The 22971-nt window shown below is 42.3% G+C and overlaps 1 protein-coding gene and 1 pseudogene across 1 annotated transcript in view; one reads left to right on the plus strand and one right to left on the minus strand.

Annotated features, from left to right (window-relative positions):
* LOC120474894 (uncharacterized) overlaps positions 1 to 22971 on the plus strand; it is a 328303-nt pseudogene that overhangs the window by 123948 nt on the left and 181384 nt on the right.
* LOC120479122 (ribonuclease inhibitor-like) overlaps positions 6553 to 22971 on the minus strand; it is a 33755-nt gene continuing 17336 nt past the window's right edge. The window contains exons 5-7 of the mRNA XM_089132865.1: positions 12364 to 12537; positions 9097 to 9270; positions 6553 to 8239 (exon numbers count right to left, since the gene is read on the minus strand). Coding sequence (XP_088988991.1) covers positions 8233 to 8239; positions 9097 to 9270; positions 12364 to 12537 — 355 coding nt within the window. The 3' untranslated portion in view covers positions 6553 to 8232. The remainder of the gene's footprint in view (positions 8240 to 9096; positions 9271 to 12363; positions 12538 to 22971) is intronic.

Raw genomic sequence — 22971 nt, forward strand, 5'->3', positions numbered from 1 at the left:
AAATCATAAAAAGTTTCAAAGCACTCACTCTCATCAAAACCAATGTTCATCAGGTTGTATGTCAGGCATAGGCGTAATTTGCGGGTGGGACATCCCACCACTTTTAGCCAGGGTCTATTGTCCCCACTTTTCAAACATCTCGCGGCACATGTACCAATACAAATAAAACATCTCCAGTTAACAGCATTCGTTTCATTTGTTAGTTAAATAACAGGCGATCTAGCCCAGCTTACAATGACCTGGCGGACCGCCAGCGTTTTTTGGGTGGCACGAAGTCAGCGTCTTGACACGGTCGGACCTCCGGCGGCACACCTTCGGCAAGCCGACCAATATGAAAATGCGGTCGGTCTGCCAGCTTTTTTTGGGTGGCACGCCACCAGCGGTTTGCCGCGGTTGGTCCTCCGGCGGCACACCGTCGGCATGCCGATTGTATGAATTATTAGCTATAGATATAGCGTAAATGTGTGTGCATTTGTACATTTGAATGAAATGGACTCCTATTTTATTTATTTAAAATGGATGTGTGAAGCGCTCAAGTTACTGGAGTAAGTTTAATTTTTTTTTTTTTTTAAAGACTGCATTACTTGGTCATTGTATGACTTTGGTAGGGTGACCAACAGTCCTGTTTTCCCGACATGTCTTCCGCGTCCGGTCCTGGCCGTCCTGGCTGTTTTTTTTTTATTTTTATAAAGTGCATAAAACATGTCCTGGTTTTCAAAAAACTGCTCTACAGCAAAATATAGATGGACAAACAATTGAGGATGAGGACGAAAAATAGGATAAAGAGGAAGAACACTAAAGATTTAAATATATTTTGTTAATTCGTTTTTATAAGTTTGTGAGAGCTATTTGGAGGCATTTCTATAGTATTATCATTTATATATTTATTTTTCTAATAGGCCTACAGAAGAAACATTATTTTCTCTCATTATTTCATTCATTATTTTTGTTATATAATTATTTTTTGTTAATAAATTAAGTTATGTTATAATTCTAGATGTATATTTAAATGCTGCGTGCGTGCCTTGTGTTTTGATGCGCGTGCGCGTAAACATTCGAGTCGCATTCAAAGACAGGAGCGCGCGCGTTGCGCGAGCAGATGGAAACAGAAAACGTCATCGACTGGTACACAGCAAAACTAGCGTCTCTCGCTGTTTTCACTGCTTTCAGGTAAGTTAAGTTAACACAATCACACAAATAATACATACAAACGTTAATGACACCTCTCTTACGTGTAATTGATACGTTTCTGTTGAATATTTACCTTAAATGGTTTTGTGTCTTCGAAAAAGTCCGTTAGCATCCCAACCGTTTTCAGAAGAGGTAAGTTAACGTTAAGTTACGTTACACTAAAGCTCTTATATTTTGGATTTTTAACCCCATGTAGAGAACAATTTTTGATAGTTTTGTGTTGCTGGTAATTTATCAATGGGTGATTGGAAGTAAGCTAATTTATTTAGCCAAAAATACGATGTTATTAATCAGTGACGTCACTTAACGTTATACATATTAAAAAAAGGTGATTTCACGAGAAAAAAACCTCCACAATATAAGGAGGATTCTGTTTAATCATGATAGTAATGTCATGCATTTATTTCATAATATATATGTATACTTTCTCTTTTCTGCATTTCATTTCTGCTCTAAAGTTAGCTTGCTTCCTTGTAATAAACCCTATGTTCTATTGTAAATCCTATGTAACATTGATGGCTCTGTGACACGTTATTTTCTAAGATCATCATAAATAATAATAATTCATTACATTTATATAGCGCCTTTCTAGACACTCAAAACGCTTCACATAGAAGGGGGAATCTCCTCAACCACCACCAATGTGCAGCATCCACCTGGATGATGCGACGGCACCTATATTGCGCCAGAACGCTCGCCACACACCAGCTTACTGGTGGAGAGGAGATCATGCTGGTGTCCTGCTGAACCCCCTCCACAGCTATGAACTCTACTAGTAAGCAAAACCTCAAACATACTGTGCACTACTGTTCAAAAGTTGGTTCTATAGGATTTATGCTTTTGAAAGAAGTCTCATACTTAACCCCAGGTTTTTTTTTCAGTGAGATTGTCCTTGATAAGCCTGTAGGCTAAATAATCAGCTAAATAATAGACAGCAAATATCATGTTATAATGGTCATAGTCATAAAAATGGGCTACATGCACGCATAAGTTCTGCATTTGACGCAAGTTTGCTCTTCGGTTTCCGGTTGGGGAGATTTAAAGCGGAGGAAAACGAGATTGTGGCAGAATCTTACTGTGGAAGAATTTACTGTCCTCCCGTCTTTGAAACGAAATTTAATATGTCTAGATGTAATTTTATATATAGTTATACTTATTTAATATAATTTAAAAAAGAAGCATAAACACAATGAGGGGTGTCTGTTTTTGTGATTAACATTTCTTTAGTATAACCATAGAGAATAAAATCTAGTATAAATTCTCAGTATAGCATTGGACTCTACGATCGGCAGAAGTAATCCAGCATCCTTAGAACTTAAAGGGTTAGTTCACCCAAAAATGAAAATTCTGTCATTATTTACTCACCCTCATGATGTTATTTGTTTTGCTGAACACAAAGGAAGATATTTGGAAGAATGTTTTAATCTAACAGATCTCATTCCCCATTGACTACCATAGTAGGAAAAAATACATACTATGGTAGTCAATGGAGAATGAGATCTGTTTGATCTCGTAAAGGGTACTAAACACCTATTGATTTGATTAATAACAGTTAATAATAGTTAACTATTAAAGTGAATTGATAAATAAAATCTATTTATGATTATGACATTATTTTTGGAAATATTCTCATTTACAGCGTTTTTACACAAGTGTTTTTTCACAGTACTCTAGCTTTGCAGGCAGGCACTACCTTCGAGATGTTGCTGCAGTTCTTCTGGTCTTAGTCTCTGTTTTTTCTGTTTCTTCATATAATTTCATATGCACTCGATGATGGTGAGATCCGACCTCTGTGTGGAGCATTGGCTGTTGTCAGAATCCTTGTGCATTCAAAAATTTCACTGGATTATTACAATTAATGGCACAATTAATGTCTGGAAATGTAAACTGATATTTCCTACTGAGACACTACAACAAAATATATAAATAACTGGCTTAAAACCATTTCTTTGAGGCGAAAATACTATAGTGTGCCTAAGACTTCTGCACATATATATATATATATATATATATATAGACCCTTATTATGTATATATGTATATACTTATGTGTGTTTTATAGTTTTGTACAGTGTTAAACAATATTAAATAATATGTACTATAACATAATCTTATGATTGTTCTGTATCCTGTTAATAAATAATATAAACAATATTATTATATTTCATATGTATGTATAGTAAAGTGTTAAACAATATAATTTATTTATTGATATTTTAACAAAAGTACATGTTTTGAATGTATCATAATGGTTATATATATATATATATATATATATATATAGATAGATAGATAGATAGATAGATATGTATATGTCAGTGGCGGCTGGTGAAAATTATTGTAGGGGGGGCTGAATAAGAGGGGGGTCTGGGAGAAAATTTTCCAGAAAATTCAAAATCAGAAAATTTTGAAATTAGTAGATGTGATTTCCTGCATTCTGGTGCATTTTAGGCCTTAGGCCATGCCCTTACCTATACCAATAAAATAACTTAAACCAGTCAATACCAATGGTCAAATAATACAATAATAATAATAACAACAGTTTGACAGTTAATGATAATGAACAAGTTGCATGTTTATTATGCTCTGTGTGCTGACAGAAAAAGTGCAAACGCATAATATTGATAAATTATAATATAATAATAATTATAATACCTATAGGTAATACAAAAAAAATAATAGGTAATACAACAATCTAGTTTAATCAACCCCCAGCTGTAGACTACATATTTTTGACAAATTGACAATTGGATAATGGATAACAATGTGTTGATACTAGAGAAAGAGAGAGAGAAAAGGCTCTGAAAGAGAGGGTGGGACAACATTCTTGATTGTAACACCCAAGTATGAGAAGAAAGTTGATTTTAACTAGTATGAAACACAGTAATCTATCTCAGAACTTAAAAACATCAAAAACAAAGCAAACACACAGGTATTAATATTCCTATAACTATTTTAATATCAAATGTGTGTGAAACAGTGTTGATGTGTGTGTGAGTGAGTGAGTGAGTGAGTGAGTGACAGAGCGACTAACTTTACATTATTTCCACTCGACGTCACTGGCGCTGCCATTCTTCTCTCATCTGAGGTAAAAAAATGTCCCGTGGTGCGCGTGCACAGTGCACTCCCCTAATCTGATACTGTGGGCGATATTTTCAGCGCCCCCAAACCATAAAATTTGACGGCGCTGATTGGCGAAATATAAACTTTTTTGCATAGCAACCGGCGAACCATTGGCTTAAATTCCAGCACTGTGGGGCTGAGCGAACTGGCGCCCTGACAAGACAGCCTATTGGCTATACTACTACACCAACATGATAAAAGTAACGAAAGTGAATGCAAATATCATTCTGGTGAGTTCAAAACACTTTTCAAAGTAAAACCATTATTAGCATATAATTAACAAAGATTATTTTTCAAAATGATAAATTATAATATATATTAAAAAAACAGACAGACAGGTCGGAGGGAGGGCGGCGCCCCAGCGCCCTCTATGGGCGAGCCGCCCCTGGTATATGTTATTTTATGTTTATTTCCATGTGTTTATTTTGTATGTTATCCATTTGTGCCTTCTATCCAATAAAATGTAAATTTACAATGGCTATCAGCAGTTGTGTACTTTGTTTTTGATTATTTTTTGCCTAAATTGGATCTAATTTAACTATTATTTATTATTATCCAGTAATGAAAAAAACAAAAAAAAAATCATAAAATGATCCGTGGACCGACCGTGGTCCGCCAGGAAACGCTCATTATGAACCAGCGGCTCGGTAGCGGACCACCGTCGGGACAGCGGCGGCTGCCGCTGGTGGTCCGCTAGAATAACGATGAGCAAAACGCCAGCGATCCACTGGCGGCGGCCGCTAGTGGGCCGCCAACTTTGCCGCCGGTGGCCCGCTGGACCTATGTTAGCTGGGTCATCAACAGAACTTACTTTCACTTTCAATGTGTGCCGTGAGAGAGAGAGAGAGAGAGAGAGAGAGAGAGAGAGAGAGAGATCGAGGCGCGTAAAAAGAGGCGCGTTCACGAGAGCGTGTACGTGAGTATTGTAGTTGTGTGAACGTTTTAGATAAAGTGGTAATTACTATGTTGATACAATTAGAATGCAGAACACAAATGAAAATAGGGAAATGATGATAATATTACTAAATATTATTTACTTCACTAAACAAAACAGTGAGAATCAAGAAGGTCATTATGGGGAATTCATTTTTAGTTTTGTTGATGTTGTAAATGTAATGTATGTATTATATGTGTGAAAGTGTTAGATATCATGAATCAGAAACACTTTACATTAAGATTTCATTAGTTAAATTAGTTAACATTAACTAATCATGAACTGCACTTCTACAGCATTTATTAATCTTAGTTAATTTCAGCATGTACTAAAACATTAAAATCAAAAGTTGTATTTGTTCTCATTAGTTAATAGCTACACTGACTGTGACATAACATGAATAAACAATTAGCCTAACAGTTTTATTATTAACTAAGATGAACAAATACAGTAACAAATGTGTTGCTCATGGTTCATACATGAAATAATGAACAAATGAACCTTATTGTAAATCGTTACTATCAAATCAAAGATATAAATTCCTTAAAATGTAGAGTTGGACATGGACTTAAGATTTCATTTAACTCGATGTGTGACATATTAGATCTGTTCTACATATATGAGGTTATGAGGACATCTAGTGGTCATCTGTCATCATATCAGAAAGAGAGCACAAGTTGCTAAACACAGCAGGGAGACTGCAGAGGTCAAGCTGCAAACGTCTGACATATTCTGGACACAAGATGGCGCCACTGGGCAAGAAAGCACTAAATTGTGTGTCCAAAGGACAGAAATACAAAATCCTGCTGGAAATAATGAAGCATGATGCACCTGTCATTCTAGGACGATCTGCATGTCAAAAATGGGCATGATTAAAAGACTGTCTGAAACTGAAAAGAGCAGAGACATTCTCCAGGATTGTGGCGATCTATATGAAGGACTAGGCTGTTGACCAGGAGAACACCACATACAAACTGATCCAAATGTCAGAGCAGTTGTGCATGCGCCAAGAAGGAGACCTGTAGCTCTGCGAGAGAAAGTGCTTGAAGAACTACATGGATGGAGCAGATGGGGGTCATCGCAAAGCAAACTGAGCCGACTGAATGGGTCGACAGCATTGAACCTGTAGTTACATCCAAGAAAACGCACATTTGTGTGGATCCTAAAGATCTGAATCTGGCAATAAAAAGAGAGCATTATCCAGTGCTGACAGCAGAAGATGGACTCAAGAATGCCGAATGCAAAGTACTTTTCTGTGCTAGACGTGAATCAAAAGTTTGGGCAGATAAAGCTGGATGAACGGCAAGAGGAGAGACATTTTGTCCTGGCCAGGTGTGTCGACACACACTGAGATCAGTCTCCAGATGTCTACAAGACTCATCCTGTGACATACATTCTCCAACTCATCTGAAGAACTGTTTCTTGAGGCCGTCTATCCAGATTTCCATCCATAACTGTATTAAAATCACCTCCCCATATAATCTTGGCAGTAGGAAAAGTTGTAATCAGCTGGCTAATTTTATCTTCTACTGTTGTAAATAATAACTTGTTGTCTTTTTTGTTGTTACACACATAAATGTTAATAATAATGAATTGGGAATGATCTGCATCACCAACCAGTATTACCCATCTCCCACTTGAATCTGCTAAATGTTTAATAACGTGCCCTTTAAAGTTTCCCTGTAAAATAGCGACCCCTGCTGACCGGTTACTCCCAAATAAAAACCATATATTTCTCCCCCATTGACTCTTCCAAAAAGAAATATCCGAATTACAAGCATGAGTCTCCTGTGTAAAATAAAAATCAGCACCTTTGTTTTGAAAAAATAAAAATAAACATTTCCTTTTCAATGGGTCTCTAACACCTCTGGCATTTACAGAAAAAACAGATACAGACATAAAAACTCAGAAACTGTATGAACTTCTTTGCAAAAACTGCAGAGATTCTGCTCTAATGTAATAATTAGGGTTACTAATGTTACCCTAACCCTTTCTGTAATATGCATGTACTTGCGGGTGTCATGGTTCGGTGCATGAATATAAAAATAAATAACTCGTGTGCATTTTAATTAATGTAGCTAATGCGGCGGAACTACATTATACGCGGGATCTTTAGGAACATAATCTGAGATTGCAATGCTGGAATGTGAGATCAAACAGTGGAAACAATGTTGTTTTGTAAGTTTTTAATACCTCGTCATTTTGTTCATACAGGACATTATACAAACTGCAATGTGTTACCTTATATTTGTTTACACTCGCAATAAAACACAACATTGTGCTTTTGTCAAACAAATTCTTGCGTGTTTTGAGTGAGTTTCTTTCCTGTTTATGCTCGCCAGCCATAATCCCCGTCGTTGTTCGGACAAAAGCTTAGTCTTCTCACATCCATGGAGTCTAATGACGGGTATAGTGTAAAATCCAGATTTAACTGAACATCCGGCACGATTTTATCATCCATTGACCCAGCAGGAGATGACCATTTTCACTTTATAGCATGAAACTCATTTCACTTCGTTCAACTTGTATTGCTTCTTCAAATGTTTTGCCCTCAGCAATGGCGCCGGGTCGGCAAATGCCCGTATGTTGTGACGTCATGTGGGAACTATGTATTTTGAGCACCCTCACTATTTTCAGAAGCACCCTCAGTGATTTGTTTCCAGAACCGGGCCTGCCCTCTGCTGGTTCAACACACACACATTCAGGATCTATATTTACTCTAAAACTCCAACATTTTTATATACTGTGCATTATACAAATTAAAAAGTTAATCTATGAATGAGAAAATGTAATTTTCTGTGAAATAAAAGGTGTTTCACTGCCGCCTCATCAGGTCTGTCAGAGGATGGTTGAAATCTAAATGAAGTCTTAATTTCTAACAGTGAAGTCACTGTATCTTCAGTCTCTGTCGATTCTGTTGACTGTGAGTCTCTGTAGTGGATCCTTATTCACCATCAGATGATCAGCAGAACATCAGACTGTCATCTATAACCTAAAATAAAACACAGACACAGTCACATATGCAGTATGAGATATTACATCTGTCACATCTTTACATAAGAAAACTAACTAGATAATCTATATTAATTCCTTCTCCAACATGATAATATAGCTTTTATCTGATGCTCAAAGTCACTTTACAAAATCAAAAGCACATGAAAGGTCACTTTCACACAACGGACAGCTGATCCAGAACCAGCAGAAATCATCATTACACTCACTACAGATTTAATATCAGTTAATAACAACCCATAGCTCATAGCTTTATGCGAGTACCCATAGCTCAAGATTAATTCATCCACGCTGTTACAAAGAGCGTTTTAGAAAATCTTTTGTTCCAACTGCAATTAGATTTTACAATCAGTGCTATATAAGATGATGCAGATGATGGTCATATATATTATCATGGTCATAATGCTTTGAAAATTTGATATTTGAGCACAAGACCTGTTGTTGTGTATGTTATTGTTATGTTTTTATTTTATTTTTATTGTATTATGTGCTGCTGTGACATATAAATTTCCCCCCTGGGGATTAATAAAGTAAATCAAATCAAACCAAATCTCAGATTATCACACACAGTTAAAGGGGAAAAGCTGAAAATAACATTAATATTACTCTCACAATCAGTCACAACAGTATGAGCAGAATTACACTAATTTATATTCTCTCTCTCACACACACACACACACATACAAACACACGCACACACACACACACACACACACACACACACACACACACACAGTGTTACTGAATCTGAACCATTACTTTTATTTCTAGCGTGTAAATCAGCCATTTGAACTTTAAATGAAAATGATGATGAAAATCGTAAAGAACTATTCTTACTTTAGTTTCTCCAGTTTATAATGTGGATCATCCCTCAGATCCTTCAGCTGCTTCACTCCTGAGTCTCCTAGTTTATTCACAGACAGATCCAGTTCTCTCAGGTGTGAGGGGTTTGATCTCAGAGCTGAAGCCAGAGCAACACAACCTTCATCTGTGACTCCACAACCAATCAACCTGTAGAGAACAATGACACACATTAAGCCTATATCCAGAGATAAACACAACACGTAAACTATAAATAACATAATGCTGTCCAGGGGCGCCGTAAAGGGGGGGTAAACGATGACGATTCTCGGGGCCCATGACTAAGAGAGGGCCCAGAGAAGCCCTCAATAAAATTGTGGTTCTAAAAAATCATATTTGATTGTTAAAATTATTAACTTTAAATTACTCTATTTGCTGTTTCCTGGTGTCAAAAAATTATTTTGTTTAGGAAACACAAACGTCCGTGGGCCCCTCTGCCCCTCTCAATTATCATAAAATGGTTCAGTCCACCCAAATTGTATCCAGGCAACGTATTTTTACAAGGCTGAGTTGATCCGTTTCAGCGCGCTCTGATCGCACTAACTTCGCCTCCATTTCCCTCGTAAGCTGATATTAGTATTTAAACATTCTCTATGATATCAGTCTCTTTCTCTCTCGAACATATGTAGGCTAGTTATAAATTATTTAGACTTTTAATGATTATTGCTTTATTTTTAAAGTTTGTGGTTAAGAATCGTGTAAAAAAATCCCTTATTTTGGGGGATATTTTCAATGTTCAGTGTTGACAGCTATGGCGTACGCACGCTTTGTAGATAGATAGTTTCAGATAAAAAACTTATTCTCAACACAGTTAAGCTGACAAACAGCAGTATATTTACAACAGTCTGAAACAGGTGTAGGCTGAAGCTCTTGCTTATAATGCCTATCCTTTTTTAAGGATAAAATAAATTTAAAATATCTCTAATTTAAAAAATAAAAGTAAAATAATTATTGTCTTACATTATAATCTTGACAAACAAATCTAAAAAAAATGTATTTCCTAAGCAGTACATTTGCACCATCCCAAATACAACAAAAACAGTTTGTTCATTTATCGCTCTTTAAATTGTTTCATTTAGTTTCATTGCATTATTTTTAAATAGTTTCTTTAACATGCTAAGTGTCCCTTCCAATTTAAATTATTGTCTATAATCACTCCAAGAAATGTAATCGCTGACACCCTTTCTATTTCAACTTCATTAATCATTCATTTACCTATTTTATTCGATAAACGATTACCAAATACAACACATTTTGTTTTCTTTAAATTTAATGTTAGTTTATTCAAATCAAACCAATATTTAGCAGTACCATTTCTTTTTCCATTGGATCCAGAAGTTGTTTCAGATTGTCACCAGAACAAAATAAGTTTGTATCATCTGCAAGTAATATAAATTTTAGTACTTTGGAAACCTCACATATATCATTAATGTATAACAGAAAAAGCAATGGGCCCAGCACAGAGATTTGGGGAACCCCACATGTTACCTGCACCAATTGTGACCTACAATTATCTATTTGGACATATTGATGCCTTTTCTCTAAATAATTACTTATCCAAGAGTGAGCTACCCCTCTTGCTTCATTTTTTTTAGTTTCTCTAGTAAGATCTCTAGATCTCCTTTTCTCTAGAAAAAGTCAAATGCTTTTTAAGATCTAAAAATACCCCAACTGTGTATTGTTTATTTTCTGTTGATATTTTCTCCACAAATCTTTTAACACATGTGAGGTTGTTCTAATACTTCTAAACCTATATTGTTGCTTGCTTAGTACATCATATTTTATAAGAAAATAATTTTAATCTTGTGTAAACTAATTTTACCAATATTTTTTGAAAATTGTGAAAGCAAAGAAATGGGCTTATAATTTGAAAAGGTATGTCTATCTCCAGTTTTATATATGGGTATAACTTTAGTGATTTTCATTTTTTTTTAGGAAATATGCCATTTTAAAGAGACAAATTGCATACATGTACCAGGGGTTTCTCAACACACTCGATAATATGTTTTACCACAGACATGTCCATGTCATTCCAGTCAGTTGATCTGACAATATCAATTATTTATTTCCATCTGTTCCTCTTATAAACATTGATTGCTTATTTACACTACTCATTTCTCTTTCCATTCTACTTTTTTTTATTAATTCCTACGTATCTCAATACGTTTCAATTGAGCAGGGTGTAGCGGGTGCACGGCTTTGCATTACAGAAGACAAATTACGAATGTGGACATGGGATGGAGTTCAATTGTCTGATTGACTTAAATAGATGGGCATGATTTTATGTAAATTAATATGAAAAAAGTCAGCTGTGTTGTGTGTGTGTGGGGGGGTGGGGGAGTGGAGAGTGACAGAGAAGACAGAAACTCTAATAGCTCTCCTCAGAAAAACGCTTGTTACACACATACACACACACACACACACACTCACACACACACACACACATACACACAGTTTGATTGTGTCGGTAGTTTCTAACCAAACACCCGCAGCGAGTCTCGGCCTGACACATCACGGGGGAAGCCTGACACACCTCAGCTCTTACACCATGGACACACAAACTTGCGACCCATGAACGCCTCTCTAAACTACTGCGGGATTTTACAGTTTGAAGCGTCTGTCACAGAAAAACACCATGTGCTGTCATGAACAAGAGGAATGTCTTCTCATAGGATAAGAACACACAGTCTCATTGATAACACACACACTGACATGTCATCGATGGACTATAGTGTTTCTCCATGTCATAATCTGTGACTTTGACATAATGTAGATTTTAAACCTGGAGAGAAATCTCCACAGTATCCAGTTTCCTCCTGAAATTAAAGTGAATGGACTGTTAATCCTGACTGTGCTGAGATTGAGTGTGTTTAAAGTAAAGGGTGTTAAATGTATGTCATGATGTCAGAGTGTGTTTTTCAGTGTGACTATCAGTCCTGCAGTTTCAGCTTAATGAGGAGCAGCTCATGTGTTCAAGCATTTACAGATCAAACACATGAACTCACAGTGCAGGAGAAACACAGCAAACGCTTTATACATATTAATCCTCTTACATCATATGAACAGAATTCATGAATTTAATAAGGATGAATTTAATAAGGTGAATTCATGAATTTAATAAGGTTGTTTCAATAGCTTTGCTTGTAATTAATGTAATAGTTATTTCCCTGAATTTTATTCCATTTGATTATAATTTATGTATTCACAGTGACAGTTTAATGTGAGAGTCATGTATGATCTTACCCCAGTGTCTCCAGTTTACAGTGAGGATTCGCCAGTAGATCAGAAAGCTGCTTCACTCCTGAGTCTCCTAGTTTATTATCAGACAGATCCAGTTCTCTCAGGTGTGAGGGGTTTGATCTCAGAGCTGAAGCCAGAGCAACACAACCTTCATCTGTGACTCCACATTTACACAACCTGTAGAGAACAATGACACACATTAAGCCTATATCCAGAGATAAACTATAAATAACATAGGCAAAGCTAGTTTATTTCTATAGCACATTTCATACACTATGGCAGTTCAAAAGTTTCACATAGAAATGAATTATAATAATCACACTATAGCAATTCATAGAGCTTTGCATAGAAAATAGATAAAATAAAAGCATGTTTAATAATGTATTTGTAAGCATTTTAAGGAAAGTCTGTGTGTGTGTGTGTTAGGGCTGGGAGAAAAAAAATCGATTCACCAAACTATCGTCATTGTTTTTCTCTGGTGGCTCTCAAAGACACTCCAGCGTGTGACGTTACAGTCGCTATATCCCTTTCAAGTGGACCCGTGGAAGCGGCGTGAGACTGAATCAGTGTTGCCAACTTAGCGCCTTTGTTGCTATTTTTAGCGACTTTTCAGACCCTTTAGTGACATAAAAAAGTGACGAGTGCCAAATCTAGGTCCTCTTTGGTCAAAGCTCAGTCTCCTCCAGATGTTGTCAGTGGTGCGAACGCGAACTCTTGCTTTCTCCCTGCCGTCTCTCTCTCTCTCTCTCTCGCTGCGTCTCCCCTGTTCAGTGAACGATGAGAGGAGCAGCGGCTCGTTCTTCTGTTGAGCGCACGGCCGCTGACAGACGGGAATCAGCAGTGTTTCTCACTGACGCATCACTTATCTGCTGCGCTTTTATTTTAGATATCAAGAATTTAGTTTGACCATTTTAATTTTGTGCTTATTACTTGTAATACTCGCTATCACAGAGCTTTAGTTCATCCAGTTCCCGAACTCTTAATTCAGATCATTTACACATATAAAAAATGTAGGCATTCACTATATCATTGCTACTCGTTCTATTGTCTGACAAAAAAAACTATAGGAAAGGAGAACATCTTTATTGGACATCTGGCTATTTTATATTGTATTAAAATACAGTATGTGAGCATGAATTTAGAGAGAAAACATTAGTCAGAACACAAGAATGACGCGATGAAGTCATGAATAAGCTAATTGACGTATTACCTCATCTAGCGACATTTAGGGAAGGCATTAGCTACTTTCCTTTGGAAATAGTTGGCAACACTGGGGGCAATTTATCTAGATTTATTGTTCAGCATTGCTTGAGCGTTTTATAATTTGCATGGCTGAATTATTCTTCCTCTTATCTGAGTGACCATGAATAAGAGTATTTTAAGATAATCCATGCGATCAGAAGTACCGTGACTACTGTAGAGTTACTGTCCTCGCTTATGAACTCAGTCAGATGGCGGGAGTGGAAGGGGATCGAGCGGGATTCTTTATTGCTGTCGATTTTCAGTCTCTTTTTAATGATAGGTCTTACGCATCTGTCAATCATCCCGCTTGCTATTTGGGGAATGAAGCGAGCGCTATGATTGGTCGAACTCTTCTTCTTTTGCTGTTGCTTGATTTGAGGACTGTGTGTTCACAGAGGCATCACCGGGTTATTGCGTAGTTTAGAGTGACAAATCGTACCAGAGTACTTTGAGGTCAAATTGCGAAACAGGTCGTTAGATCTGCAGTAGAGCTGCACGATTCATCTTTAAAATACTGTGATCTCAATTCAAACACACACACACAATCTTCTTCCAGTTCCTCTGTCTATTAAACCTTTGACCAAATCATATCGCAACATTTTAAATCTGTGTTGGCGCTGCCGCTGACCCAGAGAGAATTGTCATGAAACAGCTTCACAAAAGGTCTTTTAAACCTCATAATAGTATCAATATTTCTGTGATACAATAGTTAAAATTATCATGGAAGTACTGGGATAAAAGTTTAAAGCTCAAATATAAACACTGATGTCTACAGTAGCGATCACAATAGAGTAAATCAGCTTTTAATAGAAACTTGGCGCTTAAAACAACACATTTATCGATTACATTGTTTCTCCACTAGGTGACGAGTGACTTAAAAATGTATTTGTTATTGGATTATTTATTCAAGAGAATGTAGAACTGTATGATGCTCCTGAAATAAAACTCAGAAAGATGTGATGAATTGTTTTTGTAAATATGACTCATCTTACACATCATGTAGGGGATAGCGGGGCACAACCTAACGCGTTTTGATTTTGGCTCAATTAATTAAAAAATAATTAGGTTAGATTAATATTTTTTTACACAAGCAACATACACATCTCTGCTACAAATGAACACTTAAAGTTTTTTTCTAGGACCTACCATTTTCGTACAGTTGCACTGAAAGTGTCAGAAGTGCAAATGTTACAACTTACCCCATATGCGGGGTTAATTGTAACAGACAGAGGGGTTAGTTGTAACACTTGTGTGCAACACACATAATTCAGTAAAATTTTATTTGAATAGTTTGATATTGTTTGTGCATCTGTATAGACAGATATCCATACATCCATCCCTCATCCAATCCTCCTTCTATTATGGATCAATATCATGGATAGAGACATAGAAAGGGGCAGCACAGTTTTGCGAAAAATAATAATAAATAAAATTATAAAATATTGTAATTGCAATTAAATTGGATTTGTGTGTGGCAGCTGTACAATTATTGTTATTATTAACCCTCTGAGACCTAAGGGTATTTTTACAATAAATTTTCCGTCTGGTGTCATTTACTAAAAAAGCTTGTAAAATATCAACCCTTTGGTGCACATACAATTGACACACCTCTTTTTTTTCAGGACAAATTGAACTTTCAGCATATTTGTGTTACGTTGATGTCACCTGAATGTAAAATAAGTTATGGGACCATAAAGACAAATGAAAAAATAAATCGGAAATGGAATCACTTAATTATTTATTGAAATTACACACAAATAAATAAAAGCTAAGCAATTTTCCTCTGGAAAATAGTTTGTTCATGTCTTTGGAGTCCTGGAGCACAGGAATAAACATTATAACTTGTACAGAACAAAAACTATTGACATTTTTCCAAAAGAAGTCCAGGCGTTTGGGGCCTCATGAAATTCACTGGTGCCAAGCCTCAAAACAGTTCCTATCAGCAATCACACAGAGGGCCACATCACAGGTTTTGCATTTCTATTTTATTTATTATGTTCTTTTTATTCTTTTATAATACATTTATACTACTATAATACTTTTTTACAGTAAATAAATAATTGGCACTTCAGCTGGGTCTATCCTGGTAATCTAGTTCCTCATCTGTCAAAAAGCTCTGTTCTCCTGAAAATCCATCATCCTGCAATGCACCAAAATAGACCAGCGCTTTATATACGTCCATTTCTCTGTGTTTCTCTGTGAATCGCCCGTCTCCGTGAGTCTCTCTATCTCTCTACACTATATCAGCGCTTGGTTCATGCGTAATGACGCACACCAATGTTTACGACGGATCAGCCTGTAATTGGTCAAAAAACATCACGTGAAAACATCACATGATATCCAGAATGTCCGCTAGCATCGAGCTAGCGGCAAAAATGACGGAATATTTATGAATTATGGACTTCAAGAGTATCAAAGTTTGACATAAAGCGTTTGGATTTATTGCTGAAAACCTCTGAAAGGAAGCACAAGTTCCAGGCTGGATAGAAAACCTTCTGTAAAGGCTAGAAAGACCCGAAAGACACCCCCGTGATGGCTAGCTCGTTAGCTTTCTGCTGGAAAAAACGGTAAGAAAATCGATAAATCTGTCATCGAGTTATGTAAACATTTATCGGAGGTGACGTGTGGCATCGTCAACGATGCCGTCGGGCTCAGGGGGTTAATAATAATAATAACAGTCATTATAATACAAATGAGCTTAAAATAAAAATTAAGGGTTTATTGCATTAAAAACAGGCCATATTTTTATCATTTTTATCAAGTTATCATTCATAGTACACTAAATTTTAAACATTTTAAATTCCAACATTGTTTGTGAACGTCCAACAAAGTTAAATGTATACTCAAACCTGAAAAGTTGTGTGTCTCCCTGTTTTCATTTGATTATCATTGTACACTTGGCATCTTAGTTGTAACATTGTGTTACAACCAACCCCGCTGTGTGTATTACATATTTTAACTCTAGCTAACAGTCGCTAGGAATTGCTGACATGTTTCAAAACGGTGCTATGTTTGAGCCAACAAGACAGTGATTAAGGCAATATAAAGTTAGATTCAGAAACGTATACATCTAACACAGAAACCGAAAAAAATCTATGATGAAAAAATGTACTTGCATGGTGTCAAAACGTCTCGGTTACGTATGTAACCCTCGTTCCCTGAGTAGGGAACGGAGACGTTACGTCAGAAGTGACGGAGATTGGGGGATTTCGCATAGAAAGCCAATCCTCTTCGAGTATTTAAACACGAGCCAATGGCATGCAATGCCTTGGGGCTGCGGAAATTTGCATAGCGTACTCCGCCCTACTCCGTGAGCATAAAAGGAGGAAGTGAACGCAACCGCAGTATGTCTTCGCTGAGGAGCCAAGACTGAACTCGCCATCTACCCAGCGATACAGCAGAAGTGGCAGGGAGACGTAACGTCTCCGTTCCCTACTCAGGGAACGAGGGTTACATACGTAACCGAGACGTTCCCTTTCGTAGTCACTTCGAGTTACGTCAGAAGTGACGGAGATTGGGGGTCCGTGCCATCACGCCAACTTCAGGCTGTCTTCCAGTGCCCTGCGAAAATCTGAACCCCTTTTTTTTTTTTTTTTTTTGGGATCTACTTTGACACAGGATTACCAAGGTACACTGGGAAACATATCCCGGAAGGGACATGTTACCAGATGCCTACCAGAGGGAGGACTTAAGAATACTCATATGGTATAGGAACACATATGGAACACTGGAGTACCAGCTGTTGGTGGCTAACAATTTAAACTCCAGGGTTGGCAGATGGCTTGCCAAGGGAAGACACCTGCTCAGAGAGTCTTACAGTGGATAATACACATGAGACGGTTACCAAGGGGGAACCGTACGCATGGAGGCACCTAGCTAGCATCCAGAGCACAGCAGTGGAGCCCGCATTGTCGGTGCTGGAGGACTCGAGTCTTCAATGGAAGAACAGAGAAAAATCGCACTTATCCAGTCCGGGGAGTGGAGTGGCGAGCAAGCGAAGACACCTGAGCGGGTCCAGTACCGGCCGGAACGAGTACGTGAGAGGACACTGGCTCAATTCGCAGATTATAGAATCTGGCGAAGGTGTTGGGTGTCGCCCAGCCTGCAGCTCTGCAGATGTCTGTTAGCGAGGCGCCATGCGCTAAAGCCCAAGAGGAGGCCACACTCCGAGTGGAATGGGCCGTCACACCAAGGGGGCACGGACGGCCTTGCTGCTGGTAAGACAAAGCAATAGCATCCACAATCCAGTGGGACAGCCGTTGCTTTGAGAGAGCCCTTCCCTTCTGGCTCCCTCCATAACAGACAAAGAGCTGGTCTGAGGTCCTGAAACACTGCGTTCTGTCGACATAGGTGCGGAGAGCACGTACCGGACAGAGCAGTGCCAAGGCTGGGTCTGCCTCCTCCAGGGGCAGCGCTTGCAGGTTCACCACCTGGTCCCGGAAGGGAGTGGTGGGAACCTTGGGCACATATCCAGGCCGGGGTCTCAGGATCACGTGAGAGTAAGCCGGCCCGAACTCTAGGCACGCTTCGTCAACGGAGAATGCGTGCAGGTCCCCCACCCTCTTGATGGAGGCCAATGCAACCAGGAGTGCTGTCTTCATGGACAGAAACTTTAACTCGACTGATTGCAAAGGCTCAAAGGGATGCCTCTGCAGAGCACTTAGAACTACTGAAAGGTCCCAAGAGGGTACGAGGGGAGGACGAGGCGGATGCAGCCTCCTCGCTCCCCTCAGGAACCTGATGACCAGGTCGTGCTTCCCCAAGGACTTACCTTCCACTGCTTCATGAGAAGCGGCAATGGCCGCGACGTAAACTTTAAGGGTGGAGGGCGACAGCCTGCGCTCCAACCCTTCTTGCAGGAAGGAAAGCACGACACTGATCGAACATCTCCGGGGGTCTTCTCCGCGAGAAGAACACCAACTGACGAAGAGGTTCCACTTCAACGCATAAAGGTGTCTCGTGGACGACGCTCTTGCGGAAGTGATGGTTGCCGCCACCGCAGGTGGCAGCGAACTCAAACCTTCCTCGTCCCGTCCAGGAGCCACACGTGCAGCCTCCAAAGATCGGGACGAGGGTGCCATAGAGTGCCCCGTCTCTGAGAGAGTAGGTCTGGTCTCAGAGGAATAGGCCAAGGAGGTGCTGTCGCGAGGAGCATGAGATCGGAGAACCACGTCTTGGTGGGCCAGTAGGGGGCTACCAGCAAGACCTGCTCCTCGTCCTCCTTGATCTTGCACAACACCCGTGCAAGGAGGCTCACTGGGGGAAACGCATACTTGCGTGGGCCCCGTGGCCAGCTGTGCGCCAGCGCATCCGAACCGAGAGTGCCCCAGGTCAGAGAATAAAACTGGGCGCAGTGGGCTGAGTCCCGAGAGGCGAACAGATCTATCTGTGCCTCCCCGAACTCTTCCCAGATCAGCTGGACCGACTGGGGATGGAGTCGCCATTCGCCGGAGATGGGACGGACCCGTGACAGCTCGTCGGCTGCCCAGTTCCGGTCTCCAGGAATGTACACTGCATGAAGGGACCTCAGGTGCTTCTGACTCCATATCAAGAGGTGGCGGGCGAGCTGCGACAACTGGCGCGAGCGTAGACCCCCCTGGTGGTTGATGTACGCTACAGCCGTGGTGTTGTCTGAGCGGACAAGCACATGCTGGCCCTTGAGCAACGCTCTGAAGCGGTGCAGGGCGAGCCGTACTGCCAGCAGCTCGAGGCAATTGATGTGCATGAGGCGCTGGGCTCCTGTCCAGGAACCGGCGGCTGCATGCCCATTGCACATGGCACCCCAACCCGTGGTAGATGCATCCGTGGAGACGACGAGATGTCTGGAAACTCGCTGAATAGGGACCCCTGTCCGTAAAAAGCTGAGGTTCGACCACGGGAAGAAGGTTCGCCGGCAAGCCGGAGTCACTGGGACTCGGAGCGAGCCGCGATGCCATGCCCACCTCGGGACTCGATCGCGAAGCCACAGCTGAAGCGGTCTCATATGAAGCAAACCGAGCGGCGTTGCCGCGGCCGCGGATGCCATATGCCCCAGGAGCCTCTGAAATAGTTTCAGTGGAACCGCACTCTTGCCCTCGAACTGTCGAAGACAAGTCAGCAGTGAGTTCGCGCGCTCGTTCGTGAGCTGCGCGGACATGGCGACCGAGTCTATCTCCATGCCGAGAAAAGAGATCCTCTGCACGGGGCAAAGTTTGCTCTTTTCCCGGTTGACCCGAAGGCCCAGACGGGCTAGGTGCCGGAGCACCAGGTCTCTGTGTTCGCAGAGCTGAGCTCGAGAGTGTGCTAGGATTAGCCAGTCGTCGAGATAATTCAGGATGCGAACCCCGTGTTCGCGAAGGGGAACAAGGGCTGCCTCGACGATCTTCGTGAAGACGCGAGGGGACAGAGCTAACCCGAATGGGAGAACAGCGTACTGATATGCCTGGCCCTCGAAGGCAAACCGAAGAAACGGTCTGTGTCGAGGTAAGATGGACACATGGAAGTACGCGTCCTTCAGGTCGATCGCTGCAAACCAATCCTGATACCGAACACATTCGAAAATGCGTTTGGCCGTGAGCATTCTGAACGGTAGTCGATGGAGAGAACGGTTCAGAATGCGCAGGTCCAGGATCGGTCGTAACCCACCGGTCTTCTTGGGGACAATGAAGTAGGGGCTGTAAAACCCGGACTTCACCTCGGCTGGAGGGACCGTCTCGATTGCACCCTTCGCCAGCAGGGTAGCAACCTCCGCTCTCAGGACCGGGGCATTGCCACCGACTATCGAGGAGCGAACTCCCCTGAAGCGGGGAGGAGACCGTGCGAACTGAATCGCGTAGCCGAATCTGATCGTTCTGATGACCCAGCGGGATACCCCGGGAAGCGCTAGCCAGGCTTCCAGGAAGTGAGCCAACGGGGTCATGTGAACCACAGACGTCCCCCCGGAGGGGCAGCGTGGCGGGTCGACTGGCACGCGTGCAGGGATGACCCCGCTCGGATGCGTCGAAGCCCGCTCCCCGACGGAAGGGACCAGGGAAAGCGGAGCGTTCCACGGGGGTCCGTTCTGCCGGGGGTCTGGCGATAGAGGGGGAAGGGATTGGCGTAGCCCGGGGACGACACACGCACCCTTCCGCGCCCTCCGAGACAGAGAGGAGTGAGTGGGCTGACACACTGAGGCATCGAGGGCACCCACTCCAGTCTGTGAGCTCAGTGAGGATGTCAAGTCTTTCTTTAACCAGTTCAGGGTGCTGCCCACCCGTGGGTGAGCAGCGGGGAGCTGAGAACAAAAGATTCTCCCCCGGCCCTCCACCGGGGGAAGGAGGGGGCCTGCTACCGCCTCCTGTGAAAGACTCGAGATCAACACTGAGCTGCCCGTGTCAGGATCTTCGCTTGGCCTGGCGTTTAGCGGGGCGAGCGGCCTGAGGGGGCTGTGACGCCGGTCTGCGGCCTCCTCGACGCTGGGGCCCGGGTGAAGGCTGCTGCTGGGGCCGAGCGGGAGGGGGGGGAGCCGCAGAGGGGCGTCCTCGGCGGCGAGCAGGGGGAGGCACCTGTGCCGGTGACCGGGTGGAGGCAGCAGCTGGTCGCCGGGGCAGGATATGTTTAATGGCCTCCGTCTGCTTCTGAGCAGTGGAGAACTGCTGGGCAAAGTCCTCCACCGCACCGCCGAAAAGGCCAACCTGGGAGAGCGGAGCGTCAAGCAGACGAGTCCGCTCAGCGCTCCGCACATCCGCCAGGTTGAGCCAAAGATGACGCTCCTGAACCACGCTAGTGGCCATCACCTGACCGACGGCGCGAGCGGCCACTTTCGTTGCCCGGAGAGCAAGGTCAGTGGCGGACCGCAGTTCTTTAAATGCCGTCGGATCAGTCCCGCCCTCGTGCATGTCTCTGAGCAACTTCGCTTGGAAGACCTGCAAAGTGGTCATAGCATGCAGAGCGGAGGCCGCCTGTCCCGCCGCTCTGTAGGACCGCGCCGCCATAGCAGACGAGAACCCACAGGCTTTGGATGGGTGCTTAGGATGACCGCGGGTGGAAGCACTCTGAGGACACAGTTGCATCGCAACAGAGCGCTCCACCGGAGGCATCCCAGTGTACCCACGGGCGGCCCCGCCGTCGAGGGGGGGAAAGGCGGGGGAGAGATCGCGCTCTCGAGTGGACAAAGGAGCCCCCCAAGAGCGCGAAAGCTCCGCATGCAGCTCGGGGAAAAAAGGTATTGGAGTCGGCCGTGGCTTTGCAGCGGCAGCCTTGTCCAAAAACCAATTATCCATCCGCGAGAGATCGGGGCAGGATGGAGGTTTCCATTCTAGCCCGATACTCCCAGCGGCTCGAGACAGCATGGCCGTCAACTCGGGATCTGACGCGGACAACGCTGGGACTCCCGAAGGAGGCAACGCAGCCGGATCTTCCTCTCCCGAGGAGTCAAGCCCGCCTAGTGATGCCGTGATAGACATCGCATCATCATCTGGAGCGCCGCTCGAAGCGGCCGGTGCCGCCGAAGAGACAACCGACCGAGTCGAACTAGCGCTCGCTGGCTCACGCACTGAGGCGGGAGGTGTGGCCCGAGGAATCGTCGGGGCTTTATCCCACACCGTCACCGTTAGATCGCCCGGACCCCGGGTCGACGGGCCCCCTTTCGTGAAGGAAGCCGATCGAGTAGGGGGGACCGGGGCTCTCACTCTAGTGAGATCATTGAGCCGCGACCTCAGTGTGGAGATGGTCATGCTCCCACAAAAGGAACATGAGTCATCCACGAACGCTGCTGCAGCATGCTGAATGCCCAAGCATACAAAGCAGCGTTCGTGACCATCAGATGACGATAGAAATCTACCACATCCAGAAGGGCACGGGCGAACCATCTTTAAAAAGACGTGCCGCGTGCAGCTCTTTTACAGAGAGGAGAGAAATTCACTCTTTCAGCGCTGAGGCTACCAGGGAGAAGCGCAAAGTCTGGCAGACCACTGCACAGATCGCAGGCAATGCAGAATCTCGCTGGGTACCGCCGTCACACCAACACTGAAGAGGACGCTCGTCTCGAAGAGTCTTGAATCAGCTTTTAGGAGTGAAGAGGTTCTCTTGGCTCCGAAGCGAAAACATACTGCGGTTGCGTTCACTTCCTCCTTTTATACTCACGGAGTAGGGCGGAGTACGCTATGCAAATTTCCGCAGCCCCAAGGCATTGCATGCCATTGGCTCGTGTTTAAATACTCGAAGAGGATTGGCTTTCTATGCGAAATCCCCCAATCTCCGTCACTTCTGACGTAACTCGAAGTGACTACGAAAGGGAACACTCTTTGTCCAGTATCTTCACGAAATATTAGCAAAACTTTCCGCAAATTCGCGGGAGACCGTCTTCTGGCAGCGAGAGAAAAAGATCAGAAAGACATCCTGCTTGATCCT

This window comes from Pimephales promelas, chromosome 2 (genome assembly GCF_988280905.1).
Source record: "Pimephales promelas chromosome 2, fPimPro1.hap1.1, whole genome shotgun sequence".
Classification (NCBI taxonomy): Eukaryota; Metazoa; Chordata; class Actinopteri; order Cypriniformes; family Leuciscidae; genus Pimephales; species Pimephales promelas.